General features: G+C 53.0%; 1 protein-coding gene across 1 annotated transcript in view; it reads left to right on the top strand.

Annotated features, from left to right (window-relative positions):
- SLC38A8 (solute carrier family 38 member 8) overlaps positions 1-25,360 on the top strand; it is a 40,799-nt gene extending 15,439 nt beyond the window's left edge. Inside the window, exons 3-10 of the mRNA XM_055413048.2 lie at positions 6,928-7,069; positions 7,847-7,948; positions 10,967-11,024; positions 18,284-18,398; positions 19,583-19,730; positions 20,116-20,324; positions 21,523-21,574; positions 23,024-25,360. Coding sequence (XP_055269023.2) covers positions 6,928-7,069; positions 7,847-7,948; positions 10,967-11,024; positions 18,284-18,398; positions 19,583-19,730; positions 20,116-20,324; positions 21,523-21,574; positions 23,024-23,117 — 920 coding nt within the window. The 3' untranslated portion in view covers positions 23,118-25,360. The remainder of the gene's footprint in view (positions 1-6,927; positions 7,070-7,846; positions 7,949-10,966; positions 11,025-18,283; positions 18,399-19,582; positions 19,731-20,115; positions 20,325-21,522; positions 21,575-23,023) is intronic.

Below are 25,360 nucleotides of genomic sequence, written 5' to 3' on the forward strand. Positions count from 1 at the left end.
AGGGGTTGCAGCATTGGAAAGGATCTGAAGTGCTGCCTTGTTCAAAAGGTTTCTGCTGTGTTTGGAAGGATTTAAGGGACCCACTGTGTCAAATGGATTGTGAGGATTTCTGTGTTGATGAGATTCTTAGGGGCTGCCATGTTGAGAAGGACTCTGAGGGACTGCTGTGTTGTAAAAGATTCTGAGCGCCTGCAGTTTGGGGAAGGATTCTGAGGGGCTGCTATATAGAAAATAACCCTGAAGGGCTGCTGTGTTGAGGAGCATTCTGATCTGCTGTCATGATGAGAATTCTGAGTGGCTCCTGTGTGAAAAAGATTGTGAGGGCTTTTGTGTTGATAATCTCATGTGCTGCCATGTTGAGGAGGGGCTGATCTGTTGAGAAGGATTGTCTGAGCCTCCATGTTTTGAAGATTCTTAGGGGTTGCTGTGCTGGGAAGGATCTGAGACCTGGTTGTGTTGGTAAGCATTCTGAGGTGGTGCCATGTTGAACAGGATTCTGAGGGGTTGCCATATTGATAAGAATTCTGAGGGGCTGCCACATTGAAAATGTTCTGTGGAGTTGCTGTGTTGAGATGATTCTGAGGGGCTGCTGTGCTGAGGATTCTGAGTAGCTGCCTCACTGGGAAGGATATGAGGGGCTGTTGTAGAGGATTCTGAGAGGATGCAGTGTTGAGATGGATTCTGAAGAGTTGCCATATTGAGGAGGATTCTGAGGTGCTGCCTTATTGAGAAGAAATCTGACTGGCTGCTCTGTTGGAAGGAAGTGAAGGGCTGCTGTGTTGAGAAGGATTTGGGGCTGCTGGACTGAGAAGTATTCTGTGTGGCTGCTGTGTTGAGGATTCTGAGGTTCTGCCATGTTTATTATTTAAATTAAAAATTTGTTTATTTTAATTGGAGGCTAATTACTTTACATTATTGTATTGGTTTTGCCATATATTGACATGAATCTGCCCCGGGTGTACATGTGTTCCCCATCTTGAACCCCTTCTCCCCATCTGCCATGTTTAGAATGATTATAATGAGCTGCCATGTTTAGAAGGATTCTGGGGGCCTCTGTGTTAAGAGGGATCTTAGAGACTGCCATCCTTTAGAGAATTCTCAGAAGGATATGAGGACTGCTGTATTCAGAAGATTCTGAAATGCTGCCATGTTGAAAATGATTTTGAGGGGCTGCATGTTAAGGAGGATTCTGAGCTGCTGTCTTGTTAAGAACTGTTCTGAGAGCCTGTAGTGTTGAAAAGAATCTTAGTGGGTGCTGTACTTTGGAGGATTCTCATAGGCTACCATGTTGAGAAGGATCGGAGGAACTCCTTTGTTCAAAAGGATTGTGAGGGGCTGCCATGTTGAAAACGATTTTGAAGGGCTGCATGTTGGGAAGGATCCTGAGGGTTGCCATGTTGGAAAGGCTTGTGAGGAGCTATGTGTTGGAAAGTGTTCTGAGGGCCTCCACGTTGAGAAGAATGTTAGGGGCTGCCATGTAGAAATGTTCTGATGGTTTTAATTTCTGTGTTCAGAAGGCTGCTGAAGGGCTACAGCATTGGGAAGGATCTGAGGTGCTGCCATGTTGAAAATGATTTTGACAGGTGGCTGTGTTGAGGATTCTGAATGGCTGCTCTTAGGGAAGGAAGTGAGGGACTGATGCCTTGAGTAGTTTCTGAGGAGCTGCTGTGATGGGAAGGATTCTGAGGACTACCTGTTTGGGAAGAGTTCTGAAGGACTGCTGTGTTGAGAAGGATTCTGGGGAGTAATGGTGTTAGGAAGTATTCTGAGGACCTCTCTGTTGAGAAGAGTTTTTAGGGGCTGCTGTGTTTTAGAGGATTCTCAGAATCTGCTGTGTTGAGAAGATTCTGATGGGCTGATTTGTTGAGAAGGACGCAGTGGCTATAGTATTTGGAAGGATTCTGTGGGCTGCCATATTGGGAAGGATCTGAGGAGATGTGGTGTTGAGAAGGATTTTGAGTGGCTGTCCTGTTGAGAAGGATCCTGAAGGACTTCTTCATGGGTTGCTTTGTCAGAAGGATTCTGAGGGCCTCAGTATTCAGAAGAATTTTGGGGGCTGCCATGTTGGGAAGAATCTTAGCAGCTGCAGTGGTGAGAATGATTCTGAAAGGCTGCCATGTCAAAAAGATTCTGAGGGCTTTTGTGGTGTGCAGAATCTGACGGGCTGCTATATTGAGGATTCTGAGGTAGTGTCATGTTGAGTAAGATTTTAAAGTGCTCTCTGTTGTAAATGATTCTGAGAGCCTGCTGCATTGGAAAGGATATGAGTGGCTATTGTGTTGACAGTGATTCTGAGGTATGTTGTGTTGGTAAGCCTTCTGAGGTGCTGCTGTGTTGAGGAGGATCTGACTGGATTATGTGTTGAGAATGTTCTGAGGGCCTGCTACGTGTTAGGAAGGATTCTTAGGGGCTGCTGTGTTCAGAAGGATTTTGAGGGGCTTCCATATTAATGAGGATTCTGAGGGGCAGCTGTATTGGGAAAGGATCTGAGGGGTGTTGTATTAAGAAGGATTCTGATGGCCTGCCAAGTTGCAAAATATCCTGAGGGATGTGTGTTGAGCAGCAGTCTCAGAAGCTGCTCTGTTGTGTAGGATCTGAGGGGCTGCTGAGTTGAGGATTGTACCTGCCTGTCCTGTTGAGGAGGATTCTGAAGTGCTGCATTATTGAGAAGAATTCTGAGTGGCTGCTGTGTTTAGAAATATTCTGGGGGCCTCAAAACGTTGAGAAGAATCTTAGAAGCTGCCATCCTTTGGAGGATTCTCAGGGACTGCTGTGTTGAAAAGGATAGGAGGGCTGCTATGTTCAGAAGATTTTGAGAGGCTGCCATGTTGAAAATGATACTGAGTGGCTGCCATGTTGAAAATGATACTGAGTGGCTGCCATGTTGAGGATTCTGAGCTGCTACCTTATTGAGAAGTGTTCTGAGGGCCTCAGTGTTTGAAAGGATTCTGAGGGTGCTGTGTTGAGAAGAATCTGAAGGGCTACTGTGTTGATAAGAGTTTGGGGAGACTACTGTGTGGAGAAGGAATTGGCAACCCACCCCAGTATTCTTGCCTGAAAAATCCTAAGGACAGAGAAGCCTGGTGGGCTACATCCAAAGGGTCGCAAAGAGTCAGACATGACTGAACGACTAAGCACAAGCATCCTGTGTTGAGGAGGATTTGTGGTGCTGCTATACTGAAAAGGATTCTGAGGTACTGTTGTGTTGGGAAGCATTCTAAGGGGCTACAGTGTTCATATGGATTCTACAGGCCTCAGTGTTGAAAAGAAACTTAGGGGCTGCCGTACTTTAGAGGATTCTCACTGGCTGCCATGTTGAGAAGGATCTGAGGGCTGCTGTGTTCAGAAGGATTCAGAGGTGCTGCCATGTTAAAAATGATTTTGAGGGGCTGCCATATTGAGAAGGATACAGGTTTGCAGTGTTTGGAAGCATTCTGTGGGACTGCCATGTTGGCAAGGTTCTGAGGTGCTGTGGTTTAGATGGCTACCATGTGAGAACAATTATAGAGGCTGTGGTTTTTTAGAAGGATCTGGTGGGCTTCTGTGTTCAGAAGGATTCTGAGGGGCTGAGGGTTAAGGAGGATTCAGAGGTAGTATCAAGCTGAGTAAGATTTTGAGCTGCTCCATGTTGAGAAGGATTCTGAGGGTCTGTTGTGTTGGGAAGGATCTGTGGAGCTTTTGTGTTGAGAATGATTCTGAAGCATGTGTGTTGGGAAGGTTTGTAAGTGGATGCCATGTTGGTAAGCATTTTGAGGGCCTGTAGTTTTGAGGAAGATTCTGAGGGGCTGTTATGTTGGGAAGAATTCTGAGGAGCTGCCATGTTCAGAGGTCCTCTGTATTGAGAAGTATCTTATGAGCTGCCTTGCTTTGAAGGATTTTCAGGGGTTCCCATGTTTGAAAGATTCGAGATGTTGCTGTGCTGAGGAGGATTCTGAGGGACTTCCCTGTCAGAAGGATTCTCAGTACCTCAGTGTTGAGAAGAATCTTAGGAGCTGTTATGTTGGGGGCGGGATCTGAGAGCCTCTCTGTTGGGAGAAATCTGGGGCTGCCTGTGTTGGCAGATTCTTAGAGGCCACTGTATTGGGAAGGATCTGAGGGGCTGCTGTGTTTAGAAGAATTCTGAGAGGCTGCCATGTTAGGAAGGATCTGAGGTGCTGGTATGTTAAGGATTTTTGAGAGGCTGGAATATTTAGACAGATCCTTGAATAACTGCCGAGTTGATGAGGGTTTTGAGGGGCAGCTGTTTTGCAAAGGATCTCAGATGCCACCATACTGAGAAGGATCTATGTGCTACTGTGTTGAGGATTTTGAGGAACTGCCTGTTTGGGAAGAGTTCTGAGGGGCTACTGTGTTGAGAAGGATTCTGAGGTGCTATAGTGTTGGGAAGGATTCTGAGGGCCTCCATATTGAGAAGAATTTTGGCGGCTGCTGAGTTTTGGAGGATTCTCAGAAACTGCTGTGTTGAGAAGATTCTGAGTGGTTGTCCTGTTGAGAAGGATCCTGGGGGGCTACTGTATTGGGAAGGATTCTCAAGGTCTGCTGTGTAAGAAGGCTTGTGAGGGCCTCAGGGCTGAGAAGAATATTAGGTGCTGCCATGTTAGGAAGAATCTTAGCAGCTGCAGTGGTGGGAACGATTCTGAAGGCTTTTGTGTTGTCTGAGGGGCTGTGCTGTTCAGGAGGATTCTGAGGTAGTATCATGTTGAGTAAGACTTTTAGGTACTCCATGTTGACAAGGATTCTGAGGACCTGCTGTGTTGGGAAGGACCTGAGGGGCTGTTGTGTTGAGAATGATTCTGAGGCGTGCCACGTTGGTAAGAATTCTGAAGTGCTGCTGTGTTGAGGAGTATCTGTGTGGATTACGAGTAGAGAAGGATCTGAGGGCCTGCTGTGTTGGGAAGGATTCTTAGGGGCTGCTGTGTTTAGATGGATTCTGAGGGGCTGTCATTTTGAGAAGGTTTTAGGGATTGCTGTGTTGAGAATTCTGAGTGGCTGCTGTGTCAGAAGGATTCTGAGGGCTCTTGTGTTGAGAAGTATCTTCGGGGCTGCCACTCATCAGAAGAGCTGCCTAGTGAGACAGATTCTGATGGCCTCTGTGTTTAAAAGAATCTTAGGGGCTACTATGTTGAGAAGGTTTCGGAGAGGGTTCAGGGTTGAAGAGTATTTGAGGTAGTGTTGTGTTAAGTACATTTTGGAGGTGCTCCATGTTGAGAAGGATTGTGGGAGCCTGCTGTGTTGGGAAGGGTCTGAGGGGCTGTTTTGCTAAGAATGATTCTTTAAGCATGCCATGTTGGTAAGAATTCTGAGGTGCTGCTGTGTTGAGGATGATTCTGAGGGCTGCTATGATGAAAATGATTTTGAAGAGCTACCGTGTTGAGGATTCTGAGTTGCTGCCTTGTTGAGAAGGATATTGAGGGCCTTCAGTGTTTGGAAATATTCTGAGGGACTGCCATGTTGGGAAGGTTCTGAGGTGTTGTGGCTTAGATGGATCCTGAGGGCTACTGTGCAAGAAGGATTCTAGGGGCTGTTGTGTTGAGAAGGATGTGGGTGGCTTCTGCATTCAGAAGGATTCTAAAGGGTGCAGTGTTGAGGCGGGTCTGAGGTAGTGTGGAGTTGAGTAAGATTTTGAGGTTGAGAAGGATTCCTAGGATCTGTCATTTGGGGAAGGTTTCAGGCTCAGGTGGCAGATCCCCTGGAGGGATTTGCGCGTTGATGAGGACACAGGCCACCCCTGCTCTGGGTGTATCAACTGGTGCGAAGACACATCACTTTTGTGCTTCTTGGGTCAATATGTTGGAATGTGTCTTTCTGAAGGCAAGTCCAGGTTTCTTGGATTGAAGGCTCATTGGAGGTCAGGGCTCTTTTACAGAGTCATTGGATTCATCAAGTGAAAGTGACCGTAAATGATGGTTCTGTGGACACCGAGGAATGGCCTGGAAAGTGGCTCAGGAAGGAGCTGGGTGGCCCAGTTGGAAGAGGCGGCTCTCCTGGCTTCAGGAGTCCATCTATATGGATAAGAAGGGCTTGCACCTCAGCCCAGGCCATGTGGGCCTGTTGCTCACGGAGATCTCTGCACACCTCTGGGTGCATGCATTCATTCCCTTGGCGTCTCTGGCCACAAGAGCCTGCCTTCCTCTGAGAGAGGGGGGCCTCTGTACCGTGAGCTCAATGTGGAAATATTCCATCTGTCTCTCCAGTAGAAACAAACCATCCTGGTCAAGTGGTCATTTCTTTTGATTGCTGTCTTTATTGAGCAAGTGCAGAGAACTCAAAGGGTTCCTTTACAGCAGTACCAGCACCCCGTGTGGGCCAAGATCCAGCTCTGGGCACCCCGATCCCGTGCACTGTGGGGCCACCTCACCCCGCGTGCTCTTGTCCTCAAGCCACCTTGTGTCTCTCCTGGGATCCCCCTCCACCACCTGTCTGGCCCCTTCTATCAGCTCCCAATTCTCTGTCTTCCTGTGACAGATGGAATAAACCGGTTCCGGTTTCTCGGCTACCTTTCCCTGAGAGGTTGATGAGGTCTGTGTCCCCCACCAATCAGAGTGGGCTCTGTGATGCTTGACTGGGAGAGGATAGCAGAGGGGCCAGTGCCAGTTCCAGGCCTGGCCTTTAAGAGGACAGCACCTCCCTCCTTTGGCTCAGGGCCCCCAGCTGCTGATTACTGGTCCTCTGGGGGGTCTGCTGGTGAGGAGAGGGGTGTGCTGAGCCCAGGTGTCCCCACCAGGCACCCTGGGTGAGCATAGCCATCGAGGCCCCTCCAGCCCTCAGCCAGGTCCCCCCAAGGGCCCGCAGCCTGTGTGGTGTGGAGCGGAAGCGGCTAGCTCAGCCCCGCCCTGATTCTCTCCCTCCACTTGGGCCACCTAACAATGGGGTCGCCCTGGGGCAGGCTCCCGGGGCTCACTGCCTCTCCTTCCCCCCTCCCCGCAGTGTGGGCCTTCCTCCTGCCCGGTGCCGCGCCGGCCCCGCCGCCCTGGTACACCGACCAGCGCTTCAGCCTGGTGCTGCTGTGCCTGCTGGTCATTCTGCCCCTCTCCGCGCCACGGGAGATTGGCTTCCAGAGACATACAAGGTGCGGCACAGACCCCTCCTGGGGGCGATGGCTGGGGCTGCATCCCCACCTTGGCTGGCGTTTGGGGGTGGTTTCTATCCACCTGGTATGGGGAGCTGCCAGCATGGTTCTTCCCATTGGGAGAAGAGGAAAGAAATGGTAAATTACGAAAGTCATTCATGTGCATGATAGAAAATAAAGTCAAACAGAAAAGAAAATTGCCTGTAATAACAGGGCCTCCATTTTGTTACTTAATGATAGCAAGCTTTTTCTACACCCACACACACATACACAGGCACGGAGACACACACACACACTTTTTTCATTCTACAGTCTGAGGCTCCACATATACTTTTGAAAAAGTAAAGTCTGGCAAAAATCTTCACACAAGTGTGCCACCCACCTTTCCCTGTCGTGTAGAGAAGTGGAGCAGAGAAACAGCGGGTAGGACCCCAGAGTCCCCCAGGTACTCCCAGCCCTCTCCAGCCAGTACTGCTGCACGCTACGTTGTGTCTACTTACATGCTGGATCCCAGGGGCTGTGTGGCTATTGCTGGAGAGATGGGGCGCCCATAGTGATCACAGCCTCGCAGGTCCCACTGCGTGGCATGAGGGTGTCCCTGCCTGGAATGCCCTTCCTGCTGTCCTATTGTACAGATAATTGGGGCCCAGACAGGAAGAACTTGCCTGACCCCTTGCCAATGTGGGCCGAGCTGTCACTGAGACCCCGCTCTGTGTGGCTCCCCAGGCGCTGCCTCACCATGGTCGCCCCCTGACGCTGCACTGTCTCATGTGTTAGCATCCTAGGCACCCTGGCTGCCTGCTACCTGGCCCTGGTCATCGTGGTGCAGTACTACCTCAGGCCCCAAGACCTTGCCCGTGAGCCCCGCCTGGTGTCCAGGTGAGTCTGGGAGATGACTTCCGGGGGCTTCTGTGGGGGCTGAAGGCCACTTCCCCGCCACCTGCCCCCCCACCCCCCGCCAGCCATGGTTTGCACAGGGCCTGGCTCATCTCATGAAATTCTTCAGGTCTCTGATGCTGTAGAGCTCAGCAAAAGCTCTTTTCCTTGTTCAGAACCACTCAGCTCCCACTAGTGAGGACAGGGTGAGGGACATGGAAGAACTCCACACCCTGCCAGCCGGGGGCTCGTGGGCTGTGGCAGACGTGCCCCACAGTGTAGAAGCAACAGGACCATCCAGCAGGATGCGGAGGACAGTGAGGCCCGAGAGGCCTGAGCAAGGCCAGAAGTGGAGGAATCCTGTAGGGATTTGGAGCTGCAGGGCCTTGAAATCAAATCTGGTGGCAGGCCAGCTCCAGGGGGTCTGTGACCTGTGACGTCACCCAGGTCCCAGGCTCAGAAGGGCCCCACCCTTGGTTTAACGCCCTGCTGTCACCATCTTGAGATTCTTCACGGCTGCTGAACAAGGGCCGGCATGTTCATTTTGCATGTGGTCCCACAAATCATGTGGACCTTCCTGGAGGACAGATCGGAGGTAGAGCAGGAGAGAGAGGAGAGTCTGGGGTGACTCTGATCTTTGAGCAGGGGGACGGAGAGCCAAGCTGTTTCCTGGACTGTGTGGGACGGGGAGAAGCAGGTGGCTGGTGGAGGGTTTTGGCAGGGACATGTTAGGTGGGAAAGGCTTTGAGACACTAAATAAAGATGTCAGGGAGCTGTCAGACTGGAGTTCAGAGAGGCCCCAGCTGGAAGTAGAAATGTCAGCCCTGAGGTGGCATGCAAGGGCTGTGTGAAAACTGTAACAGCTGGTGGTCCTCCTCCCAGTTCTGGGGGCCCAGGAGAGGAATGGCGAGTCAGGAGCTCTGTTCGCCTCCTGGAGCTGCTTGTTCTACTACAGACTGGGAGGCTGAAAGCAGCCGAAATCCCTCCCCTTGGTTCTGAAGCTAGGAACTGAATATGAGGGTGTCGGCAGGGCTGCGCTGCCTCAGGAGGCTCCGGGGAGGGTCCTTCCTGCCCCCTCGGTGTCCTGAGCTGCCAGCGCTCTTTGGCGCTCCTTGGCCTGCAGGCACTTCGCTCCAGCCTCAGCTCCTCACACAGCTGTCCCTCAGTATGTGTTTTCTCTTCTCTTAAGGGCACCGATTGTTGGATCAACTCCCAGCCTGCTCCAATACGACCTCGTCTTAATTTAACCAATTATATCTACAAAGACCCTTTTTCCAAATAAAATTTCATTCTGAGATTCCCAGTGGATATAAATTTGGAAGGGGGGACGGTCACTATAAACCCAGGAGAGATGATGATAGAAGCTGGGTCTCAGAGGTCAGTGAGTGAAATTTCAAGAATTTTAGGGTGTTCACCACCGAATACTGCTCCTGGGTCATGTGGGACTGAGCCCTGGTGCTGGATTTGGCCACAGAGGCTAATCTTGATGTGGCTGAGTCTCATCAGGGCAGGAGGTGGGCATGAGGCCCAAGTGGATTGGGGTCAGAAGAGAGGTCTTCTGAGGAGGGGAGGAGAAGAATGGGCAGGAGGCAGGGCTCAGCGGCCCCCACACGCCATACACTGACGGGGTAATCCAACAGAGCGGGAAACCTGGCAGGAGAGGGCCGGATCCACTGCTGATCTGCGGCCTTGAGTCCACTCAGGGGAGGGTCTCGTGCCCTGGAGGTGCACAAGACCCTCGGGCTGGAGCTCGGATGGCATCTCCCACAGGAACAGGAGGGGACAGTGCATGTGGCCCGGAGGACGTAGGCAGGCAGATGGAGCAGCAGGAGCGTGGGCTCTGAGAAGCTGGCCGTCTGCTGACACTGCTGTTGAGGAAGGTCTGAGAAGGCAGGACTTGGCTGGGGGGCTCCCCAGGCTGCAGCCAGAGTTAAGAGTCAGCTGGAAACACAGCATGCCACTGTGCGAGCCTCCTGTGGCTGCCGTAACAAGTTATTGCCGAACACAGTGACTCAAAACTATACAAGCTTATTATCTTCTGCTTCTGATGTCAGAAGTCCAGAATGAGTCTCACTGGGCTGAACTCGAGGGGTCAGCAGTGCTGTGTTCTTTCGGGAGGTCTAGACAAGAATCCGTCTCCCGGCCTTTCCCAGTTCCTAGGGGCACCCACGTTCCTTGGCTTGTGGCCCCTCCACAGTCTTCACAGCCAGCAAGGTTCCATCTCTCTGATCTTGCTTCTGCAGTCACAGCTCCCTCTGACCACAGCTGGGGAAGGTTCTCTGATGGCAAGGATCCTTATGATATATGAGGCCTAGATAATCCGGGGTCATCTCCTATCTCAGAGTCCTGTCCTTTATCACACCTGCAGAGTCCCTTGTAGGATATAAGGTCACAAACTCCCAGGTTCCCAGGATTAGGACGGGGACATATTTGGGGGCCATTATTCTAGCACAGCCAGGAAACCCTGGTTATATAGTGGGTGCTATTTATGCCCCCCAACTGTGTGTCCCCAAATCTGCTGGAGCCAGAACCAGGAGCTGCTTGAAAAGAAAGCTGGAGGACCACCGGTCAGGGGCCACTGAGAGGGTTTGACCGTAAGAGTCTGCCCCATGCACCGTCAGTTCTCTTAGGCCACTTAGATGGAGGTCAAACCATCCTTGTCCTATTGGGGTCTGTTTGGATGCTGCCTGTGCCCTGCCCCCCCCCCACCCCCCGCCAGCCGCTAACCTCACTGGGGACAGGCAGCCTCCAAGGAAGCTGAGAGTTCCTCCTAGCCATGTCCTGCCCATGTTCTGCCTGTGTGGAGACTGTCAAATTGTCAAATGTCAGCACAGATGTACTTAAAAGTGCAGCACTTTACATGTGGCTTCTGCCACCCCTCAACCCCGGAGTGGACATGGTTATTAAAATCTACCTTAGAGTTACACTTTGTTACAACTTGGTTGTGTTATTTAAAACTCATCTTCAAGTTGATTTGAATTTAACTTTTTGTAACAAATGCCTATTTTCATCTCTTTACAGTCCCTCCTCTTGGACCTCTGTATTTAGTGTCTTCCCCACCATCTGTTTCGGATTTCAGGTAACCTTGGCGTCTGTGTTGAGGGTGGCATTTGCAGGCTGTGGTGACTGCCTGCTCCCTTGGGGGTGAGTGGCCTCCCTGTTGGGGGTGGGGAGGTTTGCAAACATGTTTCGGGTTGAACCAGGCTGTCTCTAGGGGACCGTGCATATGGAATGGTGTCTGGGCTCAGTGAGCTCTGAATTTCAGTTGAACTTTGGAACTGGCTCCACTGACCACCACCAGCAGCAGCCCATTTGTTGGGTCTGAGGTCGAGTGTGGGGGTCTGGAACCTGTGCCCTCATTTGAAAGTCCTGATGGCAGTGTCGCCCTGCCCTGCCCTGAGCCACCTTCCTACAGGTGGATTCTGCTGCAGGGGCTGGAGGCTTGCAGTCTAGGAGGGCAGGAAGGTGTGCAGGGGTGGGTGCTGGGCAGGATATGTAGAATTTGATAGAATGTCGTGGAGTGAGAGCTTCTGTGTGTGGAATCTAGTGGGGGAGCTTCCGATGCAGCTCTTGGCCGGGGGGGGGGCGCAGATTCAGAGATGCCCTCTGCCAGGCGCTGATGCCTAAGAGGAGTCTTGAGGAATGTGTGGGAGTTGGCAGTTGTAGGGAGATGCTTCCGCTGGAGATCCACGGCGGGGGGTGGGGGTGGGGTCCCAGGCTGGAGAGCTGCTAAGGTCTGGGTGAGGTGGGTGCTTGGTGAGAGGCTGGAGATGGCTGTAGTGGGGGGTCGGGCTCTGCTTCCTGCCTTCTGGTCTCTCCTGGGGTTCCCCAGTCTCCCCGCAGGTGGCAGCTGACCCCCTTTTTCCATTGCTTATTTTGGAAAGATTTGCCTCTCTCCTAAAGACAACCACCTACCCACCACGCTGACAACAAAACCGCCCCACGCAGAAGCATGCTTACCAGGCAGAGGGGCTCAGGACTGACGGTGCCTCGGCTTCCTGGCCCCAGTGTCTTCTCCACTTACCCATCCAGCAGCTCCTCTTTCTCTTCTTCATCTTGTGTCTTTTCTGAGAACCATTTCTTGGGGGGGCGGTGGAAAATCCTGAAACATTTCCATTCTTTTTTATAAATGAGTTGCTGTATCGCTCCTGGGACTTAGCAAGCCGCTTACAGAATTTCTCACGTTTCGTCCTACACACCCAATATTTTGAAAGATGTAAAGCGATGGTTTTGCTGTCAACTGTCTGGATGGAGTTTAACCAGCCCTCTCGCAGCTGCCCGAGCACCATATGGTGTAGTGGGCTCGAGCCAGCAGAGGGGAGAGGGGGCCGCTTTCCAGATGCTTGGAGGGGGCGCCCCCTTCACCTTTGCCTCGGCTCCCTCATCTGATTCTCCTAGCAACCGAGGCCTGGGCTGCAGTTTCCAGGGACACGGGATGGAGAGATGGGGAGTTAGGAGAAAGATGTGGATGGCGGGATGGGGGTGGGGCTGAGGCCAGGGAAGGGGCTGCTAGGATCCAGCTTGTGGAGTTGGGTATCTGGGGGTGGGGGACTAGATGTAGGGGAAGGTGGAAGGGAGGCGGGTGAGGGGTAGGGCAGGGCTGTGCAGGGAAGTGGGGAGTCCCTGTTGTTGTGGGGAGTTCTGCTTTGGTTCAACTATACCCTTCCCCCCACACTTAGCAATGGGGAGCCCCCTCCCCGCTGTGCAGAATCAGAAAGAGGGGCTTGTGGGGAGCAGGGGTTGGGTGAGGCTTTGCTCCCAGCCACCCTGGCCACATGTGATACTTCTCCTTTGTTTTGTTTTAATTGAAGCATGATTGATTTACGATATCACGTTAGTTTCAGGTGTACAGCACTGTGATTCTGTTAACTGAACATATGTATATATATGTTCTTTTTCAGGTTCTCTTCCTTCATAGGTTGTTACAAAATACTGAGTAGAGTTGCCTGTGCTATAAGCAGATCCTTGTGGGTTCTCTGTTTTATATATAGCAGTGTGTATATGTTAGTCCCAAAGTCCTAATTTATCCCCCACCCTGCTTTCCCCTTTGGTATACGTTTGTTTTCTATGTCTGTGAGTCTGTTTCTGTTTTGGAAATAAGTTCATTGTATCTCTCTGTTTCTTTTTTAAGGATTCCACATATAAGTGATATCGTGATATTTGTCTTTCTTAGTATGATAATCTCTAGGTTCATATATGTGGTTGCAGATGGCATTATTTCATTCCTTTTTATGGCTGAGTAACAGTCTGGAGTAACAGGCAAATTTGGCCTTGGAGCACGGAATGAAGCAGGGCAAAGATTAATAGAGTTTTGTCAAGAGAATGCACTGGTCATAGCAAACACCCTCTTCCAACAACACAAGAGAAGACTCTACACATGGACATCACCAGATGGTCAACACCGAAATCAGATTGATTATATTCTTTGCAACCAAAGATGGCGAAGCTGTATACAGTTAGCGAAAACAAGACCAGGAGCTGACTGTGGCTCAGATCATGAACTCCTTATTGCCAAATTCAGACTTAAATTGAAGAAAGTAGGGAAAACCACTAGACCATTCAGATATGACCTCAATCAAATCCCTTATGATTATACAGTGGAAGTGAGAAATAGATTTAAGGGACTAGATCTGATTGATAGAGTGCCTGATGAACTCTGGACGGAGGTTCGTGACATTGTACAGGAGACAGGGACCAAGACCATCCCCATGGAAAAGAAATGTAAAAGAGCGAAATGGCTGTCTGAGGAGGCCTTACAAATAGCTGTGAAAAGAAGAGAGGCGAAAAGCAAAGGAGAAAAGGAAAGATATAAGCATCTGAATGCAGAGTTCCAAAGAATAGCAAGGAGAGATAAGAAAGCCTTCCTCAGTGATCAATGCAAAGAAATAGAGGAAAACAACAGAATAGGAAAAACAAGAGACCTCTTCAAGAAAATTAGAGATTCCAAGGGAACATTTCCTGCAAAGATGGGCTCGATAAAGGACAGAAATGGTATGGACCTAACAGAAGCAGAAGATATTAAGAAGAGGTGGCAGGAATACACAGAAGAACTGTACAAAAAAGATCTTCACGACCAAGATAGTTACAATAACGTGATCACTGACCTAGAGCCAGACATCTTGGAATGTGAAGTCAAGTGGGCTTTAGAAAGCATCACTACTAACAAAGCTAGTGGAGGTGATGGAATTCCAGTTGAGCTATTTCAAGTCTTGAAAGATGATGCTGTGAAAGTGCTACACTCAATATGCCAGCAGATTTGGAAAACTCAGCAGTGGCCACAGGACTGGAAAAGGTCAGTCTTCATTCCAATCCCAAAGAAAGGCAATGCCAAAGAATGCTCAAACTACCGCACAATTGCACTCATCTCACACGCTAGTAAAGTCATGCTCAAAATTCTCCAAGCCAGACTTCAGCAGTATGTAAACCGTGAACTCCCAGATGTTCAAGCAGGTTTTAGAAAAGGCAGAGGCACCAGAGATCAAATTGCCAACATCCGCTGGATCATGGAGAAAGCAAGAGAGTTCCAGAAAAACATCTATTTCTGCTTCATTGACTATGCCAAAGCCTTTGACTGTGTGGATCACAATAAACTGTGGAACATTCTGAAAGAGATGGGAATCCCAGACCACCTGACCTGCCTCTTGAGAAACCTGTATGCAGGTCAGAAAGCAACAGTTAGAACTGGACATGTAACAACAGACTGGTTCCAAATAGGAAAAGGTGTACGTCAAGGTTGTATATTGTCACCTTGCTTATTTAACTTATATGCAGAGTACATCATGAGGAACGCTGGGCTGGAAGAAGCACAGGCTGGAATCAAGATTGCTGGGAGAAATATCAATAACCTCAGATATGCAGATGACACCACCCTTATGGCAGAAAGTGAAGAGGAACTCAAAAGCCTCTTGATGAAAGTGAAAGAGGAGAGTGAAAAGGTTGGTTTGAAGCTCAACATTAAGAAAAAAAGATCATGGCATCTGGTCCCATCACTTCATGGGAAATAGATGGAAGAACAGTGGAAACAGTGTCAGACTTTATTTTTTGGGGCTCCAAAATCACTGCAGATGCTGATTGCGGCCATGAAATTAAAAGACGCTTACTCCTTGGAAGGAAAGTTATGACCAACCTTGATAGTATGTTAAAAAGCAGAGACATTACTTTGCCAACCAAGGTCCGTCTAGTCAAGGCAATGGTTTTTCCCGTGGTCATGTATGGATGTGAGAGTTGGACTGTGAAGAAAGCTGATCGCCGAAGAATCGATGCTTTTGAACTGTGGTGTTGGAGAAGACTCTTGAGAGTCCCTTATACTGCAAGGAGATCCAACCAGTCCATTCTAAAGGAGATCAATCCTGGATGTTCATTGGAGGGACTGATGCTGAAGCTGAAACTGCAATACTTTGGCCACCTCATGCGACGAGTTGACTCACTGGAAAAGACTCTGATGCTGGGAAAGGTTGGGGGCGGGAGGAGAAGGGGACGACGGAGAATGAGATGGCTGGATGGCATCACCGACTCTGTGGACATGAGTTTGAGTGTACTCCGCGAGTTGGTGAGGGACAGGGAGGCCTGGCGTGCTGTGATTCATGGGGTCGCGGAGAGTCGGACACGACTGAGCGACTGAACTGAACTGAACTGAACAGTCCACCGTGTGTTCACACACCACATCTTCATCCGTTCCTCTGTCAGTGGGCGCTTAGGCTGCTTCCGTGTCTTGGCTATTGTGAATAGTGCTGCAGTGAACGTTGGGGTGCGTATCTTTTCAAGTCCCATTCCTCCAGATATGTGCCCAGGAGTGGAATTGCTGGATCATATGGTAGCTCTGTTCTTAGTATTTCTAAGGAACCCCCACACTGGTCTCCATAGCGGTTGTACCAGCTTACACCCCCACCAACAGTGTGGGGGCTCGCTTGTCTCCACACCCCCTCCAGCATTTTCTGTCTGTAGACTCTGAGGACGGCCACTCTGACTGGTGTGAGGTGGTGACCTCACTGTAGTTCTGGTTTGCGTTTCTCTGATAGTTACCATTGTTGAGCATCGTTTAGTGTGCCTGTTGGCCATCTGTACGGCTTCTTTTCTCTTATTTCTTTTCTCTTTGTTGCTCAAAGCTCAACAGCTTTGAGATATGACTTACATGGGGTGCAGCTCACCCCTAGGTCTTTGGTATGTTCACAGAGTTGTGCAACCCTCACCACAGTCAATTTTAGAACATTTCCTCACCCCCCGCAAAGAAACTTGTCCCTGTTAGCCATCACTCCCCATCCCCACCTCGTCCCCCACCCAGTCCCTGGCAACCAGAATCTTTCTCACTGTCTCTGGACTGTGCCTCTTCTGGACGCTACCTGTAAGTGGAATCACACAGTAGATGGTCTTCTGTAGCTGGCTTCTTAACTCTGCATGGTGATTTCGAGGATTGTCTGTGTGGTGCGTGTGTCAGGACTGCATCCCTTTTCATGGCTGAGTGATGCTCCGCTGTCTGCCGAGTCCACGGCCTGCTTTTCCATCCCTCAGCTGGGGGACGTCTGGGCTGTTTCCACCTCTTACCCACCACTTGCTCCTCTGCCCCGCACCCCATCACTTTGTGACTAGTCAGCCTGCTCTCGGTCAGACGCTGTTCTAGATGCTGTCCCAGCAGGGCAGCCCTGCCCTCAGAAGCTTTATTCCCTCAAATAAGACTAAGAGGTACATAACCCAGGAGTCTTGGGACCCACAGGGAGGAGGACAGGGCTCCATCCGGCCAGCACCAACCATCTTTTCCCCACGCCTGGGTTCCCGAGTGCAGGAGGCAGGGCATTGATGCCTGTTGGTCGAGGGTCCTTTTGTATTTTTGGGGAATTTAAGTGCCCACTACCTGGCTGAGCCGGCCTGCAGTGGGCTTCCATGAGGTCAGGGAGGTCCCTGAGGCTCGCCTGTTGTAGAAGATGTGGTGGGCTTTCCCTGGGCTGCACACCACCTCCGCAGCTGGCATCGGCAGTCCCGTGGCCGAGGTGCCCCAGCCACTCCCAGTGTATGCTCCACAAGGAGAGGGGCTGTGGGGCTGGTTGAGGGGCTTCCCCAGACTCACACCAAGGGGACCAGTGAGGGCCTGAGTGTGACGAGCTGGGCTGGGTGCTGGGAGGCCTCATGGCTGCAGGTGGAGCAGAGGGATGGGTGATTGAGTAATCCCAGGAGGGCCCTCAACCGGGGGCCAGACTCTACACTGGGGATGAGCAAGGCAAGTGTGTCTGCTACCACACACCCAACAGATGCTGAGCCAGCAAGCCCAGCTGTGCTCTCATGGGGGCCAGCAGGGGAGGGCTTTCCTGAAGGATGAGTAGGAGCTGGCTGGACAAGTGGCCACCCCCGGCAGAGCACAGAGCACAGATAAAGGCCCTGAGGTAGTGGAGAGGGACAGCTGTGGGCTGAGCTCGGTGGGTGAAGGGAGTCTTGAGTGTGGCGAGTGGCAGGAATAGACGGTCATTGTACTGGTTTTGATCAGAAGGGAATAAGTGAACGTGACAGTCAGAACCCTGTCCTGGGACCCGGGAAGTTCTCCGAACCCACAGGGCGCATCCAGAAACAGCAGCTCCACCCTGGCTGCTCAGCAGGGTCTCCCTGGCTGCTCAGGACCAGCCCCCAGAACGTCACATCGTAGGTGGGCTCTCGGCAGTGGTATATGTATTTCAGATTTTTTAAAATGTGATATAGTACATAGGAAGTACTTGTAATATAGTATAGGAAGTATGTGTGCTCCCACAAAGCCATCGCCCCAGTGGGGCCATGGAACATCATCAGCCCCCCGGATTGCTCCCTTGGGAGCACCATCCACGCACCCATACCACTACTCTGCCCTCTGTCACCATAAATGAGGGCTGTCAACTGGGTTGACTTTGCCCGCCTCCCCCAGGGGACACCTGGCAATGTCTGCAGACACTTTTGATTGTCACACCTGAAGGGAGCGCTCCTGTCATCTCGTGGGTCAAGGCTGGGGGTCTGGTCCACATCACATTGTACACAGCACAACCCCCAGCATCAACAGTGCCATGATTGAGGACCCCATCCTGGCTTGTTTGACTTGTAACTTTAAGTTCACACATGTGGAAACATTCATCATCTCTGGCTTCTTTTGCTCCACGTTACGGCCGCAGGGCCTCTGACGGGGTGTGCAGTTGTGTTTATCCCTTTTCAGTGCCGTGTAATGTTCCACACAAGAATATCTGATGACTGACTTCTCCCTTCTGCTCGTTGGTGGGCTTTTGGGTCATTGTTCATGTTTTGGGACAATGAGACTCTTTAGACGGTGCCAAGTGATTCTGGTGCCCAGCTGACCCGAGTCCCACTGGCCCTGCCCCTCTCTTCCAGTGTCATGAAGCCGCTGTGTCCATCTACTGCAGCATGCGCCGCCAGAGTCTCGGGCACTGGGCCCTGGTCTCCGTGCTGTCCTTGCTGGCCTGCTGCCTTGTCTACTCGCTGACAGGTAAGGCCCGCGGCGGGTGCCCAGGACCTGGGGGTGGAGCAGTAGGAGAAATTGGAATAATATGCAACCTGGCACAATGCTAAGTGGTTTGAGCACCTATGCGTCTTTGGTCCCTAATGACCCGGGAGAGTCCATGATTCAGAGAGGAGGACGCTCTCCCCAGAGGATTGCCTCGGCTCACCCAGGGTCTCACAAACTCACGTGGGAAGGCTGAGACAGAAACCCTGGCCAACTGTCTCCTACCGCCTGCCCTTATCCACCCCATGCCCTCCCCTACCCGTCTCCAAGGATGGCAGGAGTGATACTGTCAGAGTGTTACATCCGGTGTGGTCTACAGGACACCCTTTCAGATACAGCGGGTTTGAACATCCACACACTGGCGCAGGAGGGTCTTCAGAGGTGGCAGAGTGTGGCTCACAGAAGGGCTGCCACACCCGAGGTCCCACAGCTCATCCAGCCCAGGGCCTGGGCTCAGGCTGATTCCTGGCTGCTTTCCTCCAGCCCGGCAGCTTTCTTTCTTTCCTTGGCCTGTCAGAGCCTCTGATTCAGGAAGCACACGTGTCGGGAGCTTGGACGTTTGCTGGGTGACCTCTGTCTAGCAGGGCTTCTGTAGCCCCTGGATCGGACCCCGTAATTGCAGTTCTCTTCCAGATGCTCCAGGGTCAGCAGGATTATGGGACGGGCAAAAAGCCAAAGCTCAGAGGTGGGGTCTCAGGACAGGGCAGGTGACTGGGAGGTAGTGCTGGATTGTGGGGGAGGGACCTGACTGCTACTGTAATAAGCTTTGTTATTCCAGACAATTGTTGACACTGGGCCTTGATTTTTCCATCAGGAAAATGGGGGCAGGGTCAGCTTCTTTCTCCGGGTACTGTGAGAATGGGGGAACAGGGCACAGGAAGTATTAGTCGAAGTGCTTCCAGTCCATCCTGGAACCTTGTATGTGAATGCTGAGCTGTTTGGGAGAAAGACAAGGGACAGTCTTGCCCAGCAGGACTCGAAGTTAGAAGAACCGAGGATCCTGAAGGCTGAGGACAGGAAAGCCTGGGGAGGTTCTAGAACCCACTGTCAGCTCCTAGAGGAAACCTCAGCAGCGGTGGAGGTGGGTGCTGTCAGCGTGTCGGGGTTGAGATGGGGGACGGCGTTTTTCTCACCAGCTTTCCTGGGTTCCCTTGTGCCCCTCGCAGGTGTGTATGGCTTCTTGACCTTCGGGACAGACGTGTCTGCTGATATCCTGATGTCCTACCCTGGCAGTGACGGGGTGGTCATTGTGGCCCGGGTCCTCTTCGCTGTGTCCATCGTGACCGCCTACCCCATCGTGCTCTTCCTGGGAAGGTGAGGCCAGCTTGGCGGGACAGGGTTCAGGGTGGGGCACACTGTCCATCAAGCATTGGCATGTGCTGGGCACCGTGCCAGCCTGTGTGTTGTGGGGATGGTCGTCACCTCCCTTTCCTGGAGAAGGAGATGGGGCAGGGGAGTCAGGTGGTTTGCCCAGCATGGCCCAGCTGTTGTCAGGACTGGAGCCTGGTGCCCTGGCCAGAACTTGACTGCCCAGCGGTCATGTGCTCATGTGCAGGGATCCCTGGGGACTGAGGCCCTGGTGTGGAATGGGAGCCCAGCTGCGTGTGCGGGGCAGCTGGGGGACTCTGGGGCACCCAGCGGTGGGCGGGGGTGGGGCTCACATGGGAGCCCGTGTGAGCCCGTGGTTTGTGGCCTCCAGGTCGGTGATGCAGGACTTCTGGAGGCAGGGCTGCGGTGGGGCGTGTGGGCCATGGGCCCTGGCCGAGCCCTCGGGGCCATGGGTCCGAATGCCGCTGACTGTGCTCTGGGTCACCGTGACGCTCGCCATGGCCCTGTTCCTGCCTGACCTCAGCAAGATCATCGGCATCATTGGCGGCATCAGCTCCTTCTTCATCTTCATCTTCCCAGGTAAGGCCCTGGCTCTCCCGGCTGCGGGTCCTTCCCAGCTCCCTGCCGTGGGAAGCCATGTGGAGGTCAGGGTGCAGGGGGCGGGGAGCCCATGTAGGTGGGATGGCTCCCAGCACCTTCCCTCATTAAACACCTCAACAGCCCTTGATGGACATACGAGGTGGGGTGCTGTTATCAACCCATCCCACAGACAGGAAGACTAAGGCCCTGAGGCCTCTCATGCAGAATAGGTAGCATGTAGCAGGTCGAATCAACCTCAGCCACCCTCTCAAGGTTGCCACTCACTGTGGGATTTTATCTTATTGAAATGTTTTCAACTACATGAAACTCGTGTGGTTCAAAGGTGCCCCTCAAACACCTTCCTCTTGCTCCAAACCTGGGAGGTGAATACAGTTTCCCTGACTGGTGGGTTCCTAGGAAACCTTCCCAGTGTTAGTGAGGATGATGTGAAATTCCTGTCGAATTGGCCTGACCATTATCCCAGTCTGGGAGACGCAGGGTAGCCAAGGCTGGGGCTCCCGGGGGAGGAGGAGCATACAGGGACTGAAACCCCAGACCCGGGCGGCCCCTGGTGCTAGAAGGTGGTTTCAGACGAGAGTGGGGTCCGATTCTCTCTGCCAACCCCCACCCCACTCCCAGCCCTGGTCTGGGTCAGATGGGCTCAGCCATGCAGTGTCTTAAACACACAGGATAGGTTGGGCGCCCATGTCCTGGGTGGGGCCTTTTAGTGCCAGCCATTTCCGTGCAGGAAAGGACCAGCTGGGACAGACCTGGGAGCGGGGAGAGATCACAGGCTCTTTAGGCTGAGCTGTCTGACTTGGAGTCCCAACGGCACCATTAAAAAAGAGGAAAAAAAAACAACAGACCACACAGGCAGCTGGCAGATGCGCCCCAGGTGTCAGTCCCCGACCTGGCCCTGACTCGCACCGTCTCATGAGAGACGAATGTGGCTGTCACTGTTGCTGGAGAGACCCCGGCGCTAGTGGGTGTTGAGCAAGGACCCCACAGCAGTGCCGTGGGCCACACACTCTGCCCTCTCACCAGGGACGGGGGGAGTCCGTGGAGCTACTGTGGGCAAAGGCTCTGCTGGCCTCTTGGGTCCCTAGGGGCTGCTGGGTGTTGGCTGAGACCTCTAGAGCTCGGGGTTGCTTTGGGTTCAATGACAAAGAGCTGCGGTGACCCCAGCTCTCCCCCGCAGGTCTGTGCCTCATTTGTGCGGTCAGCGTGGAGCCCATCGGACCCCGAATTAAGTGAGTGTCTGCATGTGAGGGCGGCGACAGGGCGTGTGTGGGGCTCGGCTCCAGGGGCGTGAGCTGTGGTCGGGCCCGCGGGGTCCTGCCGAGGAGGGAACTACCAGCCAGGCCGGGAGGGGCCCTTGTCTGCACAGCGACGGGTAGCTGAGCCAGGAGGGTCCAAGCCAGCGCTGTGCTGAGTCCATGTGTCACCTCCTTCCACGCCGGGGGCTGTGGTCTGTGGTTGGAGCTGTCTGTGGATTTGGGGTCTTCCTGGCAGCTGGAGCACTGTAATCGAGCATCCTTCTCAAGGGCAGGGTGGGTGCAGGCTGGTCCTGTCGCCCCCAGACCCTCTTTCCACCTGAGGTCATGGTCGTGGGCTCCAGTTGGGTGTGAACTTGGGGTGCCACCACTCAGCCCTGTACAGAAAGATGCTCTTACGTCACAGCAACCGTGAACGTAGGTCCCACGGGCGGGCCTGTGCCTCTTTTTCCCCTTCCTCTGGCCACACGGAGCCCAAGCTTGGTCTTCCCACAGTGACAGACTCAGCCGGGTTCCCTGCTGGGTTGCGAAATGTTTTTCTGGACGACTATAAAGCTGGCTTGGGCTGAGCACCAGCCCTGATGGCCTGTGGGGGCCCCCTGCATGGTTTGTTCCCTGTAGTGCCCTTTCAAGTGTTGCTGCTTTTGTGTGGCGCCTCGGGCCAAGATCACGGACCCGTTAGTGATGGGCTTTCAGGGGATTTTTAATCCCAGTGCTGCCTTAGGGCCTTCTGATCCATCAGAGCTGCTCTGAGGAGCCCGCAGCCCCATCACGTTCCCTCACTCCCCCCTTCAGCCGGGTGGGTGTTCTTGGCACTGAGCTGCCACTCTGCGATGCTGCGTAACTGGAGATGGTCTTTCCATGACAACAGGCCCTGCGGCCTTTGTTAATGGGGATAGAAATATCCCTGCCATTTCGCGGGAATCTTATTATCGCGGCTCTCACCTCGCTGTCTGCCCCGTCTCTCCTGGTTACACTGTGAAGCGCGTGGATGTGGCCTTGGCCACCAGTTCCAGCCACTTCTGTCCCCTCCTCCCTGGCCCCCCAGCCACTGTTCCCATCTGTGTGACTTGGGGCTTCTTCCTCACTTTCAGGAGGCTTCAACCCCACCCCCAAAGAAAAGGAGCAAAAAGGGGGTTTGAACTTAGTGTCTCCCTCCCCCATTTCTCTGTCTTTGGTAAAGCACTGGGAGGAATGAGGTTAGGAAGTAACAGTTGGGGTTTAATTTTTTTTTTCAACTGTGGTAGTGCTTTATTTCCTGTTGTCTCAGAAACCCATCCATATAGGTAAGGGGAGGGCAACTGGAATTGTTTCCAAATTGGTGACTCTACTGGGCTTCACGTCATGAGGTTTGACACGTGTCTGGCTCTTCTGTGGGAAACTCTGGAAAAGCGCATGGTTGACGTGGGTTCGTTGACTCGGCAGGTGCTGCCTGGAGGCCTGGGGGGTGGTCTCCGTGCTGGTCGGCACCTTCATCTTCGGGCAGAGCACGGTGGCGGCCGTCATGGAGCTGCTGTGAGGAGCGGCCTGCGCCCCAGCAGGACGGGGGCCCCCGCGGCCGCCTGCATCTGGCCGTGAGAACCGTGTGACCTCTTCATAAAGACGCTGGAGAAACTGACTCGTCCGTCCTTCCCAGGCTGTGCCTCTGGGCTTCTGCTGGGTCTCGGGGTGTCTGGTGCGGTGGTGAGAGGTGGTGTAGGCCCTGCACGTGACCACAGACCTGGGGGGGGCTTCAGGCCAGAGTGGCGGGAGCTCTCAGTCTGGAGCCTGGGAGTCTGGGGCCAGGGTGTGCATGGGGCTACGCGCCCTCTCCCCGCCTGCCGCCTCCAGCCCCCTGGTGCCCGCTGGCCACCCTGGTGCTCCTGGGCGTGTCTGCACCCGCCGTCTCTGCCTCCAGCTACCTGTGTGTCTACATGTCCGTCTTAGAGGGCCCAGGGTCCTCATTCGATGTGACCTCATCTTACTTACTTGGGATGTGCAAAGAGCCTCTTTCCAAGTAAGGTCACACTCACCGTTTCCTGGGGTTAGGACTGCAGCTTATGTTTCACCCCATAACTGGGGGGGGGTAGGTGCCGAGGCCCAGGGAACCCTGCTTTGGGGTGTTGGGGTCAAAGACACGCGGTGAGGGCATGGCTTGGTGCATGAGAGCCCAGGGGGGCTGGGGGTGGCATCTGCTGGAGAGATTTGGGGTGCCATCTGTTGGGGATGGCAGGGCACTCAAGCTGGTGCTCAGGCCAGGGCACGGGGGTTCCCGAGGAGATGTATACCCTGAGTTGGCTTCTTTCCGGTGGGTGGGACCCCAAGGAGAGCCCCCTGTCCTCCTGCTGGCTGGACCAGAAAAGCCCAGATGCCAAGTGCGCTGTCTGCTCTGTGGGTCCCTCCCAACCCCACCCCGATTCTGGGCTGAGGAGCCGCACCTGCAGCCATGGTGCAGCGGGGGTCTGCGGGGTCAGGGTGGAGGACCGGCCACTGCCTCTGTGTCGTCACTGTGCTCGCTTGTGCTGAGCCTGCCCAGGGCCTGGGACCCCTGGATGGACGTTGCTGGATTCAGGCCACTCCTCCTCTGCCCCGGGACGTCCACCAGAAGCCAGCGGTGCCCGCACCTGGAGGAGCTAACATGTGAGGACACCTCCCCCAGGTAGGCAGTGGCCAGGCCGCGTTACATCACGTCGGGTGTGTGCGACCTTGTCTTGATGGAACTGTTACGTAGTTTGACTATTTCCCAGCTTGTCCACCTGTACTGATATTTTGAGATGTTAACTCACATACCACAAGGTCAACATGTACAGTTTGGGTGTCTGTGGGTGTACAGAGTGGCGCTGCTGTCACCAGTGTCCAATTCCTGTGTGTTTTTAGCCCCAGAGAAACCCAGGACCTGCAGCCCTGACTCCCTGTGCCTCTCTCCCTCTGGTCCCCGGTGACCGTGGCTCTGCGTTCTGTCTCTATGGACTTGCCCATTCTGGACATTCCGTATGAACGGATGCACACGATACGTGGCCTTTTGTGTCTGGTTTCTTGGACCTAGCATAAGTTTTCAAACATTTTTACAGGTGAAGGAACCGAGGCTTGGGAATCTCAAGGCTGCCTGTCCCGTGAGCTTCAGAGTTGGGTTGGGACTGATGAGGGGTTGAATCCCATCGTCCGTCTTTTGAGCTGTAGCCAAGGCAGGGGAACTAGTCGACCCGGGGTCAGGGCAGGGCCCTTTGCCCCCCCAGTGCCCTGGCTGTCCCCGAAGACTCTGACCCCATGAGGGGACACGGGACCCTTCTCCAGGTGCTCTGATCAGCCCCACACCTTGCGTCCTCCTGAATGAGGGTCTCAAACCAGCACATGAGCCGAGAAGTGAGGTCATGGAGCGTTTAGCACCCACAGCTAGTGCAGATGAACAGACTTACATTAACCCTGCATGCTTGGCTCCGGGGTGCTGGCTGGGAGGCTGGGCCACGATAGGAGGGTCCTGGGTAAGAACAAAGCATGGCGGGTGAGGGGCATGCTTAAAGGGATGGTGTGTGATAAGCGGCTTTGGAGTCAGACCACTGGTTTTAAACACTGTCTGCCATTTGCTTTCTCAAAATCCAGAAAGTTTATTATGAACTTCCCCTAAGAATCCATTTTCCCACCAGCCAAACAGAGCAGGTTTACTGTGTGTGAGGCAACGTGAGAGTTAAAAGGTGATGCTGTATGTACAGCAGCTGGTGGGGGACCTAAGCAATAGTGGTCTTATTTCCAGAAAATCTAGGTTGAGGTGCGGTGAACACAGAT

This window comes from Moschus berezovskii, chromosome 22, assembly GCF_049115385.1.
Source record: "Moschus berezovskii isolate FMDL1 chromosome 22, NW_MosBer_1.0, whole genome shotgun sequence".
Lineage (NCBI taxonomy): Eukaryota > Metazoa > Chordata > Mammalia > Artiodactyla > Moschidae > Moschus > Moschus berezovskii.